Consider the following 16153-nt stretch of genomic DNA (forward strand, 5'->3'; position numbering starts at 1 on the left):
GGCTCGGGCTCGGCCAGCCCTGCCGCCCTTCCCGGCCTCCGCTTCTCCCGAGCAAGAGGGCCTCGCCGTGAGGCGCAGCAAACCCTGAGGATGAGCGTGGGGTGGGGTTTTTTTTGGGGGGGGGGGGGGGCATCGCTGAAAGTACCCGCTGGGACAGCCAGCTCTGCCTGCACGAGCACCCGCTGGTGTAGCCGGCCCGTGGAGCAAGGCCAAGTACTGCCCAGGCCCGCCGTGCTTATTGCCTCTGCCAGGCCCTGCGAAAACAGCCGAGCTCGGCCTCACGTTATCCCCAGGGTACGAAAGCTGCTGGGAGCTGATCTAACCTTGCTCGTGCTGCGCTCAAAAACGTGGTGAACGTGGGTACGGTCACATAACCTGCACACGTTTCTGCAGTCCTGCCCTTGCTTGTCGGTCCGTGACCCGGCCGTGATGTGCAGCGTCCTCCTGGATGGAGGACGTGGCCAGCTGCCCTGGCCCAGGGCTGGGCTGCCCGAGAGCTGCCATGCCCTTACCCACCGGTGGGTGCACGTGGCCAGGGGTCCAGAGGGAAGCACGTGCTTTGAAGAAATACATCATCTGAGGGACACGCAGGTGCTAGGCTGGGTATCCAGCCTGCTGGAGCTTTGCAGTAGAGGCTTGTACTGAGCTGGGAAAGATTCTATTTTCAATCTCCCTGTCTTTTTTTTCACAGCATTTTCTGCATTGAAGCAGTCTGGGGGAAAAAATTGTGTCCTAAGGCAATGGAAAACTATGTGGCGTCGATGGTGCTGAGCGCAGTTGGTGACACGCTGGGCTATTACAATGGGCAATGGGAGTTCCTGCAGAGTGGCCCAGCCATCCACAAGGAGCTGGCGGAGATGGGGGGACTCGGCAACTTCAGCATCCACGGTTGGAAAGTCAGCGATGATACAGTGATGCACTTGGCCACGGCCGAAGCCCTGGTAGCTGCCGGGAAAAACCCAAGTTTAGCACATCTCTATTCCCTGATTGCAAAGAACTACAAGGAATGCATGAATGACATGAAAGGCCGAGCTCCAGGTAACCCCTCTGTAATACTGTCTGGGCAGGGCTGTCCTCTCACTAACATCTCTCCCTTTCCTGCAGCTTGTTGCTGAGGCCCTGGCTCTGCTTTTGTCTGTTTATGGTGTTAACTGTATTTCATGTAACGGCAAAAGTTTTCCACACCCAGTACCTGTTTCAGGAGGAACTAAAGAGAACAGAATAAGGCAAGCTGAAGTGGTTTGGGCTTCTCTGAACGAGATGAAAAAGATACTGTTTTGCCCACATTTACAAAACATTCTTACAGGCATGTTTGAGGCCTGGCCTTGAACTTGGGGGAAGGTGCTGGCATTTGTGCTGGGGATGTGCCTTTTCCTACACTCAGTGGATGAAAAACACAAATTCAACCATGTATAATGCACACCCTAAGATGCTGTGTTAAAGCAACACATTTAAACAGAGAATTAATACAGAACTTCTCGTAGGAAATGCAGTAAATTACACATAAAATATATTTGAAGGCACAAAGATCCTTGCTTGGAATAATTAAGTTTATTAAACCCCAAGTCTACTTCTGGCTAGCTCTGCATGTCTATTTTCTGTGACAGGACAGTCAGGCCACAATTGCCTTTTCTGAACCCTGTACTTCCATTATCTCTCTTTTCTCCGCATAGACACAATGGTGCTGAGTTTGCGTCACAGGCAGCTGGGACTGGCAGTGTGTCACAGTATTCAGGAAGGGCGCTTGGCAGGCTGCAGCAGCCAAGCCGTATATGACATATTCCTCTAGTTCCTAGTTCACCCAGGCCTGCTGACCCAACTCTTCCCTGAGGACCCCGTCTGTCTCTGCACTTATGGCCCAGCCTCTTCTCGATGCTTGAATTAAACTTAAATTGGAGCTGCTGAGGCTGGGCCTCTAATTTGACTAGTGCAGGCAGCATGAAGTATCCAGGAAACACTTACATTCAGCAATCCTATGCAAAGCTTATACATCGAAAAGAAATTGCCTAGACATGCCTATCTGGAGTGGCCAGAATATATAAGGAATTTTCTGGCTTGACATTAAACATGGGAAAGGCCAAATCCTGCATTGCTTTCTTAGGGCCACTGAGCATGGTGTGACAGAGCTGTGCATTTCCAAGGTACGCCAGGTTGGAAACTTGAGCAGGAATTTATTCCGCTTACCTTTCCACAGTGACCTCCTACCTTCTTCCTCCTGTGAAGAACTAAACTATCAGTATTCTTTAACACAGATAGTCTCAGTTGTTGGAGTAGCCTAATTAATAAAATATTTAGGAAGGGGTAATGATGCTTGCCAGGATAGCAGAACTCAGCAGGTTAAACTTCCGAGAGACTTGCTGCTGTTTTGGCAATGGACCATCTTATAGTTCCACCAGCTGATGGGGTCTGCCAAGGTGGACTAACCACAGCTGGCAGCAAGACAGCACCTGGAAGCTATTTTTGCCTCAGCTAGCTAAGTGTAGTGACTAAAAGCTGAGATGAAAAGGAGAAGAACCTAAAATTTAAATGTTAGTAATTCATAGCTAAGGCTATAGCACACCTGCTGCAGTCCTGTGAATAACTGAGCTGCACTATGCCCCAAAGGAGTTCCCATTTAGAAGTGAAGAATTTTGAAGTAAATTTGCTATGGACACTAATCAGAGTGACAAGGAAAGGTCAAGTTACCTAGGTAAACAAAGAAATGCAACTTCCATGGACACTTGTAACATTTTGGGGGAAGTGGGGAAAGTAACATGGAAAAAATTGAGGTCTGTTGAGGATGCTCTTGCAACAGTGTCCTGGAGTGTTTCTGCTGCAGCTGCAGGAAAGGCACTCAGCTCTGGAGAGCTTAAATACTGACACTTAACAGTTTAATGCCCACTGAGGTACTACCAAAGGTAATACCTAATCCACATCCTGAAAAGCTGCCTGCAGCCTGGAGTCTCCACGCTATATTGATAAATCCTAATGATGGAAGTTGCATATCAATAATTTCTTTCAGCCATTCAGAGTAAATGGATTTTAACTGAGAACATAACCCAAGGTGATGCTGTTCTGGCCAAAGTAAGTACTCACTGGGGAATTGCAGCCCTTAAGGTTGAGAATGGAAAGTTGCTGCTGCAGCTTTCACCCAACAGAGAAGAGATTCCCCCAGAACAGTGGGGGAAAGTCACATTGCTCGCCCACACAAGGGAGTCCAGGCCTGAAAACCAAAACCCACAGTAACAAAGGGATTCCCACAATGTTATGAGTCATCAGATGGCCACAGCAGGGTCTCTTAAGTATGCAGCCCCAGGAGAGAACTCACTGTTTTAATTCAATGGCAGGTTCATCCCTACATCCATTATTGCTATTTGTGATGTGCTGCAGCCCCAAAAATTCATTGTTCTTTGCAGATAACGAAGCCAATTAATTAAGGGACACAAGCATGGACATACTTCTTTTTTCATGGTACAACTACATCTGCCTCCACAGCTCTCCAGGAAACCTTCTGCTTCAGAACTCTGTCTTTCGGTCCAAGTTCTCTCCATGTGGAACTATTTACCACTATGTGGTCGTTTTAACTCACTTTTTTTATGTGTATTGATTGATCCCAAACAACTGTTATTATCTGTGCTCATTAAGAGTCTAAATAAGTGGGGTGGAAGCCTATTCCAGAAATAGCATCCAGTTGTGCTCGAAACTTTTTCAGGTTGTCTTTCTTCACACACTGCTTTTTGCTTGTATTCTTTCCTTAGACCAGTACCCTCCTCAGGTTACTTTTAGTTTCTTACTCTTAGTACAAAGGATTCCTAACCAGGATTTGGTAGATTTCCAAATCAGAACTTCCTGATTCAAAAACTCCTACAGCAGTTTTTGGTTTTTTTAAACCTGTTTTTAAAAAAAGACCTGACAACATGATTTCAGGTTAGTCTTCCTAAATCAGCTTTCAAATGTTTTAGTATTTTAACTGTTTAGAAGCATGAGGATAAAACTTGTAATACTACATAAATCACAAGTCTTAGCTGTTGTATACTGTTTTACACAATTTTTTCCATTTGCAGGTTATCAGTAGTCATCTCCTAAAGTAACATGCACAGACTTAAAGCTGCAAGCAAATTGTATTGCAAAATAACCAGTCTTTCTTTACAGTTTAAGCCTTGTCATGTTCCTCATTTTCTTTTGACTACAGTTAATGCAAGAACAATCTCATTTTTTATCAAGGACTGAGTTGCCTGGTCTCAATCTGCCCAAACATGTCCTGAAGAAATGTCTTTCTCAAAGTTCCACAAGATTACTGAGTTCATTTTGCTTTTGTTATGCAAATTTTGATTTTAAGCTACCTTACTCTCTTTGCTCTCTCCCCTTCCCCTTGTCTTCCTGGCAGAAGGTCTGTTTTACCAGGAATACATGAATAGGGTAATCAGCACAGCTTTTTAAAAACGTAGCTTTGTTTGAGATGTTTTTAATGTCCTGTTAGAGGTGGTAAGTGCAATGCTTAGTATAGTCAGATTTTTGAAAAAATGCCTCAATTTTCTGTTAATCATCATGAAGTTGGAAATTACACTGGTATCCCTCTTAATGATTTTGATACGTAGCAGCCAGCACTGAATTAATAAACTACATGAAAAGCAGATTTAGAGGCCTGAACACGTTCCCGCTTTGAGGCATCACAAAAACAAACTCCCAGGCAGTTCAGTTAGAGGTTGGTGGCGCTCAGTCCTCACAGAGCCTGGTGCTGCCTAGACCAAATGCTCTGCCTGCTGCTTCTTCCAGCAGAGAAACATGGCCCTGCAATTTTCACTCTGTAAATCACTGGGAAGAAGGATGCGTAAGGAACATGTGGATAGATCCAGCAGTTGGCTGGCTGTGTGGCACCGCAAAACCAGCAGGTCTCATCTACTGGGAAGGGTGTGACAGTGGCGAGCAGATGGTGTGCCAGCACAGCATGCATGGAGGAAGCTGGTGAAATAGCAGGTCTGGTTCATGCCTGGGTTAAACTGTAGGCAATTCATGGGAACTAAAGTGGCCTGACATTGTGGGCTGCGCTGATCGCAACTCATTTTTTCCAGTGTGGGAGACTTGCATAGGTCACTTCCATTCTCAAAGTTGATTTCAGTGACAGGCTTGTGCAGGGCAAATAGCCCCACAGCTACAGGACTGAGCTGCTTTTTCAGCCTGAGACAACCATTCATGGGGAGCTGGTCCACCTGTTCACACTGCACGGAGGGCTGTAACCTGCACTGATCTAATAAGCCTATAATGTAACAATGCTGTTGGAAAAGAAAGACACTGAGGACACTTAGACCAGCACGTGAGCTTATTCCCGGCAGCAGCCAGCCATTATTTATTTTTAGCGTATGTCCAGAAGCCAGTCTTAAAGCTGTGCTTGGATATGGAGGTATTTCAGTTATAAGGGTGCTGTAAATGCCATGTGCAGGTCAAATAGACTGCCATATACCAAATCCTACTGCCCAAGCATATATGTGAAAGTACAGAAGTGAAGAGCTCTGCAGAGTACTTAGTGCAGTACCTAGCTGCGATTAGCAAGGTCCCAGAACATGGTGATTGAATTGCACCAAAGGTAATTGAATTGTAGAATTAGGTGAAGTTTCTTGACCAGGCTTCTTGCTTGCTACTCGATTGTATTTAGTTTGACTTTCAAAGTAACAGAGCATCTGCAAGTTTATCAGCTACCTGTCCCAGTTAGGCAGCAAAGTACAGGAGCAATGGTCTAATTTTGGGTGTGTGAAGATGCGAACTGCTGCTGTTACCTTATGTGTGAGAGAGGACTGGGCACGCTGTGGTTAGAAGACTATAGTCTTTTGAGTCCACTTTTGCCATTGTCCAACACATTAAAACTTAAATGAAGTTGCTTGAAACCTGCCCTTGATTTATCTTTCTTGCTGGAAAAGAAGTATTTCAGATTTGGCCAGGACAGAAGACTAGGAGAAAAAGGCAAGGGAGAAGAGAATCAAAGAAAATGTAATGTTTCAAACCTGTTACCTCTTCCTTGCACACAAGCATTTGGGCGTAGCTCTCAAAACATGTTTCACGGTCTTAGCTGGGGAAGCTGGCTGGGCTCTGAAATTTGGTTGTGTGTGTGGAGTTGGCTTTATCCTATGAATGTGCTGGACTAACAAGTGAATTTCTGAAGCAGCAGCACTGGAAGAAGCGGAGTATTTTCTTTAAAAAGTAAATAGCAGAACTATGAAAGAGATGGAGGTGGGCATGGGGGAGTTATGGTGTGGCTTCCCACCAGAAGTGAGGCAAAATTGGACTAGGGTGTCAGCTCAGAGCAGGAGAAGCCTGAGGAAGAGGGACAAAGTATATACAATCTTGAATTGAGTGGAGCATGAAAAGTCATTATTTCTTGTAATGTAACAGTTAGAGGGGAATTTAAGAAAATTGTCAAATGGCAGTTTAAAACAAAAGGAAATGCTTTGCATAACAAAATCGTGGCTACCATGGGATGTACAGGGAGTCTGAAGGCATGCATGGGTTCAAGCGAAGGAGAACAGCTCATGGTGGCTAGGTCTGCTGGGGCTTATTGAACACACCACTTTGGATCCATCTTCTCATTCAGGCAGGCTGTGCTCCTCTGTCTGCTGGAAGCCAGGCGGGCCCTCTTGGGGAAATATTGTACTTACCTCCTTTTTTGTAGTCTTTTTGTAGTTCTGTGTTAGTGGCTGTGTTTGAAGATGAGCTGGTAGGCTGGACAAACCTTTGGTCTCACCTAGTACACTGGTTCTTCAGCTTACTGAAGAGGAGTACAGTAGTAAAGCCAGTTATGCAGACATGTTGTGGTGAAGGAGATAACTACATTCATTGCTTTCTGATAAACTTGAACTGCAGCAAGGGAGATCTGGAAAACATTTCCTATCGGTGAGGCAGTGGGAAAGATTCCTGGGGAGCTTGTGGGGTCTCTGCCTTTAAATGTTGTGTAAAGAGGCTAAACAACTAAAAAAGCAGAGGTACTTAGCCTTGCCTTGGGTCAGGGATCCTCCAAACCTCCTTTTAGGTTCTATTTATATATCTGTCTATCTAGATATATGTGTACATAATATACCTAATATATATAGTATATATATTTTATAAGTAAGTTATTAAATAAATATCATGAAATGTAAATATAAACAATGTAAATAAATCAGCAGTGGAGTGTTTCTTACCCCCTCTAGACTTCTAAATTATTTTCACAAACAGGAATTTTCAGGTCTACTTGGGAGTATGCAGGATGCACCAGCAACTTAAGGCAGGATACGTATGTGAGCAGACAACTGATGCTTTTAACGGGAAGCTCATATCCCTTATGCAGAGTAATGCTTCCTTCCCCATTACCTTGCCTGTCTTTTCTTGCTTCTCAAGCTATGTGACCCTATGTCCTACTGATGCATGTTTCTGTTTATTTCTTTTCTTTCTTGGGCTCTGCCACTCCTCTCCAGGTGCCACATGTAAGGAAAATGTGCTGAAGCTGGATCCGGAGCGGCCAGATGGCTGGAGGATCCCGTTCAGCCCACGGGCAGGAGGCTGCGGGGCCGCCATGCGCTCCATGTGCATTGGGCTGTGTTTCTGTCACCCTGCTGAGCTGGACATCCTAGTACAAGTCAGCATCGAGAGTGGCCGAATGACCCACCACCATCCTACTGGTTACCTGGGGTCCCTGGCTTCGGCCCTCTTCACAGCTTTTGCAGTGAACGGCGTGCCCCCCCCAGCCTGGGGGAAGGGACTGCTGGAGGTACTGCCACGGGCAAAAGCCTATGTGCGGGACACTGGCTTCTTCGTGGAGGAGAACATGGGGCAATGGTGAGCTGCACTCCCAGCACTGGGTTTTGTTAAAATAAACCTCACGTACAAGAGGGTGAGCTCTGTTTATACTTAAGCTTCAGTAATCACATTTTGGTAAACTAGAGCAGCACATGCCTGCTATGGGATCGAATCAGTTCAGAAAGTCTTTGAAGTCCCCCAGGGGAAAAATACCTCAAACTTATTTAAAAAAAAAAAAAAAAAAAAAAAGAAAAAAAAAAAAAGAGGCAAACTGTGTTTGGGTCATGTAGTTGTAACATTTTTTGGATCCAGTATGAGGTACCTAGACTTGTCATCTCAAGCAACTGTGACCTGATGAAAGATGGGAAGCAGGGCTGGGAAACAGCACCAGGCTTAGGGCTGAGCTCAGTTTGAAAGTTATAACCAAATCTGGCTGCAGATTCAGTGAGGCTCTGTGCACAGGGGCACAAACAGACAGGGGTAGAGGTACTCTGAATTTGGGAGGATGACTCAGTTCTCGCTCTGAGCCTTGTGATTCCTGTGCAGTGCGACAGCAGCAGGTGCTGGGCTGCCTTCTCCCATGTGGCTGGAGGGAGGGGAAATCTAACTCACTGAAACACGTCCTTGTGCCTCTTACTGTAAATCATGTCCGTAGTTTGAGAAATGGGAGACACTTACCATTTTGTTGAGCCATCTCTCCGAGCTTTTGATGTAGCATGTTTTCAGCTGGCACCCGGCATGTCTGCGGACAGCTCAGGTATATGCTTCTGCCATGGGATATCTCTTACAGCCCCTCCATCCTGTCTCCTGTTTTGCAGGCATTACTTTGAAGAGCAATGGGAAAAATACCTGGCGGAGAGAGGCATATCAGGTGGGGTCTCGCCGCCCACCTTCCCTCCCAAGTATGGCGTGGAAGAGAGAGACTCGTTCTACACCTCCCTCAGCTACAACGGCTGGGGGGGCAGCAGCGGGCACGACGCCCCCATGATCGCCTACGACGCACTGCTGGGCGCAGGGGACTCCTGGGAAGAGCTGGCTCACCGGGCTTTCTTCCACGGAGGGGACAGTGACTCCACCGCCACCATTGCGGCTTGCTGGTGGGGGGCCATGCACGGCTTCCGCGGGGTCCCCGCCTCCCTCTATGCCCACCTGGAGTACAGGGACCGCCTGGAGCAGGTGGCCAAGGACTTGTACCGCATCGCCTAGGCGGGGGGGGGGGGCAGGGCCCCCCAGGGGTGCGCTTACCACACCTGCCGCCCCTTGCTCACTCAAGGTTTTGCAAAGTCAGTTTGTGAACCCACTGGCTTACAAACGTAAGCCAGAGCCAGACCTCCTTTTTCTGTTTGTGTGTGTTGGCTTCACCAGGGAGGCCATTTCAGAGCTAGCAGTTAGGGGTTTGTGGGTGAGGGGGAGCAATTACAAGGTGGTTTGATGGGAGCACACAATGGTCCCTCAAGCAGCCAAGCCGTGAGACATCCCTCCTCTGCTGCATGGCGGCTGCACATTGTCTGGGCCTCGAAGGGAGCAGGAGCACCCGCTGCAGCATTGCTAGCCATGCTCCAGCAGCAGGACAGGCAGCAAAACCCACTCAAGCAGCCCCAAGCCAGGATCCTGCCCTTACGAGCACGCCAGAGGGGGTCAGGGACGCATGCCTGACTGCAGGGATTGTCCATTGACTGGCAGCGATACCTCCCAGCAAAGCTGCTCACTGCCTGGTACTGTCAACAGGGAATGCCAGGGACACCACTTGCCATATAGGACTGAGCATTTGTAGAGCTAAAACCTCTGCTCCTTAGCACAGGGGCTATAGCAGATTGACCTCCTGGGGGCAGCGGGGCAGGGGGCAAACAGCTGTGTCTGGGGACAACAGAGTTTTCTCATACAATTTTAGCAAAGGATATTTTTTGTTTTAAATCAATGTGGAAAAAACCCCAAACCCAACCTTACGGCTGCGTCAGCAGTGCATCTTGCACAATGTCACAGCACTTTTGCTATACAGGTAAGAATGTATCGCGCTACTTCCCTATTTCGGTCAATGTGGGAGTTCAAGACTACTGACCAAACCATTATTCAAGGTAGAAGTGGGTAATGAGAATTAACAGGTTGCATTTTACATCAACTTAAGCAACTTCTGTAGTGAACTATATTCTTCTGCTTACATCAAGGTTACTAAAGATCATTTGCTTACCATTTGCTATGGATAATTCCATAAAGTGGGGGGTTTTTTTCTTCAAATCCAGACTATGACACAGCGAAGTACTTCCTTACTATTTTCAGAGCAATTTCAAGAACAGTGTATCCCATTCAATAAATAGACCTGATGTGCCTCTCTTAAATGTTATGTTCTATTATGGGATGAACTGAGGGATGGGAAGGAGAAGTATGAAGAGCCAGAGGGTGCAAGGTGTCTGCAAGCTCCAGCCTGCAAGAGAGAGGAGATGCGCTACTGGGCCGGAAGGAGAGTTAATGCATCAGGGAACAGGGGTGGTGGGAGAGGCTGCCTAAACATGGGAGTTTAGCACACCTTTATGCAGGGAGTGCACATAAAAGCATAAAGCCCAAATCTGACAAAAACCAGCAGCAATAGGATTCACAATTTCAACACAGTTTACTACAGCTCTCAGGTGTGTTGTATAAAACATGTTTTAGTGCAACATAGTACAAAGTTTTTGTTGTGTTTTTTTTTAAAAAAATCCCAAACATTTTTCCACATCATGCATGGATAGGGTGTCTCTCTTCTCGGGTTCGTTACAGAAAGTTACAGCAGAGAGAGTGGTTTGAAAAGCTTCGTGTTAAAACTCATTACAGGAAGAGTCTGCCTTATAAAAACATAAGTTTGAGACTGGGCAACACGCCAGAGCAATGGAGAAATGTCACCGGCAAGGTAGATTCAGGGACCACCGTGGGGGAGACTTCCCGGAAAAGCCTGGGCTCAGTGTAGGAACCGCTGGGCTGGGAAGAGACCCGTTCCAGCCAGGGGGAGGGGGCCATGAGACAGCCGTCCAGCAGAACCCTGCTCTCGGGCAGACACACTGTCGAGAAGGAATGTGGCTTGTATGCAGCACAGTACTCTCCCAGGAAAGAACGGCTCCCACCGACTTCATTTTCTCTTTTTTCCTTTAAAGCTGAAATGAGTTGCAGTTCCTGCCCGGGAGCAGTATGTACAGGAGATACTACATTTACGAAACAATACCCACTGGCTGCAGTTGCTGCTCTTTGCACCTAGGTTCTTCATTCCCATTCACTTCTCATCCCACTCCTCTCTTTGCAGACGCCTTATCCAGAACGGGAACACAAGTGTGTGGGAGTCTGATACATATATATATATATATATATGAGTGTGATATTATGCATATGCTGGGGCCAGTAAGCAGTTATGTTCCAAGGAGGCAGACTTTGCAGAGGGAGGAGTAAAATTTGGGCTTCCCAGCGGAAGAAGAAACCAATGCCGTTCTGGTGGAGAAGCAGAGGTGGCTGACTTCGAACACCCTGGCACGGGATGGTCCATGGCTATCTGGGTCCTCTCCCAGCTGGGAGAGGATGCGCGGTGCCGATCTCCCACCTGAGGCTTTGCCACCTCTGAAACATCAAGGCATCAGGGTCTAACTGACAAGTGCTACAGAGCATCTGCTGAGGTCCCCTTCTCTTCACAAAGAGCAGTCCAACCCTCCTGAAAAGGACGGCGGCTGTGGGTATGGCACCTCTCTCACACAAGGCAGGGTGGTCTTGCAGCTGTGCCCATCCACCCCTGTTGGCTTCAGCCATACTGCAAAAAACAAATGGCCGGATTTGCCAGGAAGACATCAAGGAAGACAACAAAAGGCCATTTTTGGCAAATATTTTCTTCCGCCAGACATAACGCTTAGGGCGTTATGGGGGAGGAGGCGGTTTCCTCCACAGGACAGGGCAGGGGTACTTGGCATTACAGGGTATGGGAGCTCAGGTGCTCCACACGGCTAGAGCCCTGGTTTGGTTCACGAGAGCCATATCTTTCACAGAAAGAACAGCATTTCCTGCCACAGCGACTGCCTAGGACAAGAGCAGGTGACTTTGCCAGGAGGGGGAGCTTATGGAGAAATGGTTTCTCCTCCTAAAGCCCCAGAAACGAAAACCAGCAGATGCACGAACACACGCAGGGGAAGATTTCTCTTGGTCCATGGGGGCAGGGAAGCCCCCAGGGTGCCGAAGCGGTGCAGGCTCCTTGCCTTGTCCAAGCTTGCGCTGGGAAGTAGTGCAAGCCACAGGGAAACTCGTGACACATGGTGGTGAACTGCATGTCCCCGCTGTGTGGCATGCCTGTAATTGGGCTTGAACCTTGGCTGAACCATCCAGGGGCCGTGAACCCAACCCATGGAGCTTCCCCTTTTCCCCTTCCTAGAGTCATTACTTTGGTCATGTTGAAGTCTTCAGAGACTGGATCCAGCCACCCGTCCCCACGCGACTGGGGCACAGAGGGGACCCGCCTCATCAGAGGTGGCAGCATGGACACCAGGGAGGAGCACGACTCTGGGAAGCTGGACCGTACAAGGACCCTCTTTGCTACCAACAAAGTCAGGGCTTTCAGGTGTCCTCCCTCCATCCCCCCCTTCAGTTCCTGGAGACAAACTAAATTGCTTTTGTCCTGACCGCAAGCGCACCAAATATTCAGTCTCTCCAAGACCTGTGAACGTTCCCAAAAGGTGAATTGCTCCCTCCTGAAAGAACAGTAAGATGGAGGCAAGAAGATGCTGAGGCTACAGCCAGTCTTTGAGGTGGACCTCCCGATAGCCCAGCTAGCCCCTCCAGAGGTGGACCCAGCTTTATCTGTTTTGGAAGAGGGAGGAGCTAGCTCAGCACACCTCGGGAAAAGACCTTCTTCACCATGGCACCGAGTCCGAGGAGGAAAACCAGTCTGTTTTGGAAAACACATAACATTTACTTCCAAAGAGATCGTCCCAGGACCAAACACCCCCTGGGAACTCCTCACTGTGTGGAGGGCAGGGGAAGCCTACAGTTCTTTGAGTGACCGAAAAAGAAATGACAACGAAAAAGTAATGGCCCAAAAGACAGCAACTGATGGGAGCAAAATTAATCCGAGAGGAACATCTGCTATATACAGCAAGCGCAGGGACCCTCTGTCCATTGGGGTGAGGGGGTGCGTTCCCACAGGCGCTGGAGGAAGCCTCGGACCTTCCCATCTCTGCTGGCTGGGTGCTCCACAGAGCTCAGCTGCCATGTCAGAGCACAGACATTGAAAGAAATGAAACAAGAACAACAAAACCCACTCTGTTTCTCCGGGTTCCTGGTGTGTCTCTACTTCTCTCTCTTGCTGCACGTCCCCCCAGATGCTTCTGCCTCTTTAGTCCATGGTTCCTGGGTGGATGCTGAGGACCGGCGGCTCAAGGCAAGTGGGAGAGTAGTTGAGGTGAGGCTCTTTGATCCACAGCAAGGGGACCCCGTTCTTGCCCTCCGAGTTCTTGCTGGAGTTTCGGCTCTTGAACCGCACCAGGAGGATGGTGATGATCAAGATGCCGAAGATGGGGAAGGGGTAGAAGAACACAAAATAGAAGAGGGCGTCGTTGGAGCAGATGACAGACTGCAGGGTGGAGCCTGGAAAGAGACACAGGACAGTCACATTTCATGGCTTCTCTGCAACGCAGGGCCTACAAACTTCTTTGGAAACATGCTCATTGATCTGTGTCAATGCAGGAGGTGGGGCACTGAGAAAAACACCAGTATTGGAAAACAGAGCAGCAGAAGAAAGTTATTGCAGGGCGTGTTTCAGCTTTATCCCCCCAAGAGTTTAATGAGTGCTAGAGAGAGTCCTCCCTGGTGCAGATTTTACGGTATCTTATGAAGTGGGGAAGCCTTGCAAAGCATTGATTCCCTCAGCGGTGGTACACATAGGCAGCACCCCAGGGCATCTCCCTTAAGGGCCCACAAAACTCTCATGACCTCTGTTATCTCTGGGGCCTCTAAACCATCCGATGTGTTCAGGAGCTGCTGGGAGGAGACCCTTGCGCCACAGCCTGCACTGCTGTGCAGAGCTAAGCCAGCTTCCAGGGTGTTTCCCAAATGGGAAGGTTAAACCCCAGTGGGGGGCCCCCACTGACTCCAGAGACAGCAGGCAGTAAGTGCTGTGGGGCAGAGCTAAGTGCAGCGTGGATGCTCAAGCCCAAGCAAGAGCTGGGCTACAAGCCATCAAACTGGCTGGAGAAGCGCCGGCACCACAGACTTGCCCTGGCGCAGGCGAGACCTAGTCCCACTCACTCGGCCTTTTATCTTGGTTGAACCAAAGACGCGGGGGATGCCAGGGCCATGCCCCCAAGAGGGTCGTCGCCTCTTCTCACCTGCATCCTGCACGTGAACGGCGACTGTCCCCGACTCCTCTTCTGCCAGCCGGTACCACAGGCCGTTGGGGTCCGCCAGCCACTCCTCCACGTGGCACGAGTAGTTGCCGGTGTCAGCACCGCCGGCCTGCAGCACCGTCAGCCGGAAGAGCACCGCCGAGAGCCTCTGGAAGCGCAGGCGGCCCTCCCAGCGACCGGCCTCGGGGCTGAAGACGGCATCGGGGCCCACGCTCAGCACCGCCTCCCTCTCCTCCTCCTCTTCCTCGTCCTCCTCCGCGCGGCTGCCCGCCTCTTTGGCCCGCAGGTTGTACCATGTCACCGCAAAGTGGGACTCTGGGCTGGAGCGGGACAGAATGCTGCAGTCCAGTGGGAAGGACTCCTTCTCCTGCACTGTGAGGTTGGCGGTGGCTGTGTCCACCTGCAAGGTGGGATCTGAGATGACAAAAGGGGAGCGGTGAGCACTGAGCAAAATGCTACTACCAAAGGCACCCTGCCCCGGCACAAAGACTGTCACAGCCCTGGTGCTGGGCGAAACCCAAAGGCTTGACAAGGCCTGCCAAGTCCCACAAGTACCTCTGTGGTCAACCCTGCAGGCTCGGCATCCTCACCTCACTGCACGCCGCCCGGCACAGGGTCCAACGGGAGCTGGCTGTGAGTGCCGTGCTACCGCCCTGCCAGTGCGGACCCTCGCACCAACTAACGGGCATGCATGTGAAAGGAGAAAGCTGCTGCAGCTCATCCAGATGTGCTGCAAGAACACGGCAGGAAATACCAAGGTTTGATGCATGCGCTGAGGAGCAATGTACTACTACTTCCCAGCTACCGGTACAAAGAGCATTGCACTCATGCTTATTTTTTATTTCTTCAAGAGTGCTCAAAGGACTTGAAAATCAGTATGACAGAAGAGGAGAGGATTTTTTCCAGCAATTTGAGAAGTTATTTAGGTAAGAAGTTCCTCCATGGAGACGTCCTCAGCACAGACACAGCAAGGATGCTCCCAAAAGTCTCCCTCTCATTTTTTTCCTCTAGTGCTTGCTGCAAGGCTAAAGAGATGTTTTTACCTAACTGAGATACAGTGGCCAGAATCTAAGATGAGTTGATTAAAGGCTGACTTCAAGAGCAATTAACATTTGGTTTAGTCATCATGCCAGGGAACACATACTCCAGGGATCGCAATCAGTCTGGATATAAGCTTTCATTTAAAGATTAAAAAGCCCTTTCTGATGAGAGAGCTGAGCAGGAAGGGCAAGCCGATAGCTTGCCAAAGAGAGAGGAGCTTTCTCCTCCAGTGAAGACAGCTGGGCAAGCCCTCCCTTGCGCAGACCCTGGGCATCCCTGCAGGACGGGGCTGCTGTCCCCCAGCTCTCATCAGCTGTGGGGCTACTGTGCCCAGCGGGGCTTCTCATTACAGCACCTGCCCTACACTTTTTAAATGGTCCCATAACGAAAATCTTCATTAAGGCCAGAGCTCTTCAGGCCATAGGCAACATGAGTTTTTTCAGTTCACATCTTGCCCGGGAAGACTCAGCAGAAACAGGAATGAGGTAGGTCCTGAGATTTCAGGGACTACTGAGGTAAAAAGGAGGAAGGGAAGGAAATGGCTTGTCAAAACCAACACAAAGCCTCCCCCACCTCAGCAGGTTAAGCAGAAAGAGGAGAACTGCTGTCTGAAGGTGCTGAGAGGTTTTTTTTCCCCCTTTGTGGATGATTATAGTCCTGAATGATGAGCATGAAGATCCTCACTAATGAGACATGAGTCACAAGCAAGTTTAGTCATTTTGTTAAGTACTGGCTGCTATGAAAGAAAAACAAACAACAACAAAGCACTTTTAGGAAAAAATTATCTTGAATTAGTGCACCTGCAACTCCCTCTCTTCTTCCCACTCCACGTCCTTCCACAATTCAAAATGAGCGTCAAGGATTTCCCCTGCCTCTCATTGCCCCCCTCCATCAGGACTGGCAATTCTCAGCCTGGATGAAGAGCTACACTTACAACTGTGTGGGCAGGCAGGGTACAGGGATTGCCTGGCGGGGGGGTGTCTCTGCTCAAGCCATCTTGGCCAGCAAAGTTTCCCACA

General features: G+C 49.0%; 2 protein-coding genes across 2 annotated transcripts in view; one reads left to right on the forward strand and one right to left on the reverse strand.

Annotated features, from left to right (window-relative positions):
- Positions 1-722: 722 nt before the first annotated feature.
- ADPRH (ADP-ribosylarginine hydrolase) lies at positions 723-8952 on the forward strand. Its single transcript, XM_010567251.1, has 3 exons — positions 723-1038; positions 7425-7785; positions 8565-8952. Exons 1-3 carry the CDS (start codon positions 741-743, stop codon positions 8950-8952), a joined length of 1047 nt encoding a protein of 348 aa, XP_010565553.1. The 5' UTR covers positions 723-740.
- Positions 8953-13084: 4132 nt separating this feature from the next.
- The window catches only part of IGSF3 (immunoglobulin superfamily, member 3), a 69153-nt gene continuing 66084 nt past the window's right edge, over positions 13085-16153 (reverse strand). The window contains exons 8-9 of the mRNA XM_010567252.1: positions 14076-14507; positions 13085-13335 (exon numbers count right to left, since the gene is read on the reverse strand). Coding sequence (XP_010565554.1) covers positions 13085-13335; positions 14076-14507 — 683 coding nt within the window. The remainder of the gene's footprint in view (positions 13336-14075; positions 14508-16153) is intronic.

This window comes from Haliaeetus leucocephalus, unplaced genomic scaffold, assembly GCF_000737465.1.
Source record: "Haliaeetus leucocephalus isolate CR32 unplaced genomic scaffold, Haliaeetus_leucocephalus-4.0 Scaffold228, whole genome shotgun sequence".
NCBI lineage: Eukaryota > Metazoa > Chordata > Aves > Accipitriformes > Accipitridae > Haliaeetus > Haliaeetus leucocephalus.

Coding starts and splice junctions, on each gene's coding strand:
- ADPRH (XM_010567251.1), top strand. CDS start 741: ATGGAAAACTATGTGGCGTCGATGGTGCTGAGCGCAGTTGGTGACACG. Junction 1,039..7,424: donor CATGAAAGGCCGAGCTCCAG/GTAACCCCTCTG, acceptor ACTCCTCTCCAG/GTGCCACATGTAAGGAAAAT. Junction 7,786..8,564: donor GAGGAGAACATGGGGCAATG/GTGAGCTGCACT, acceptor CCTGTTTTGCAG/GCATTACTTTGAAGAGCAAT.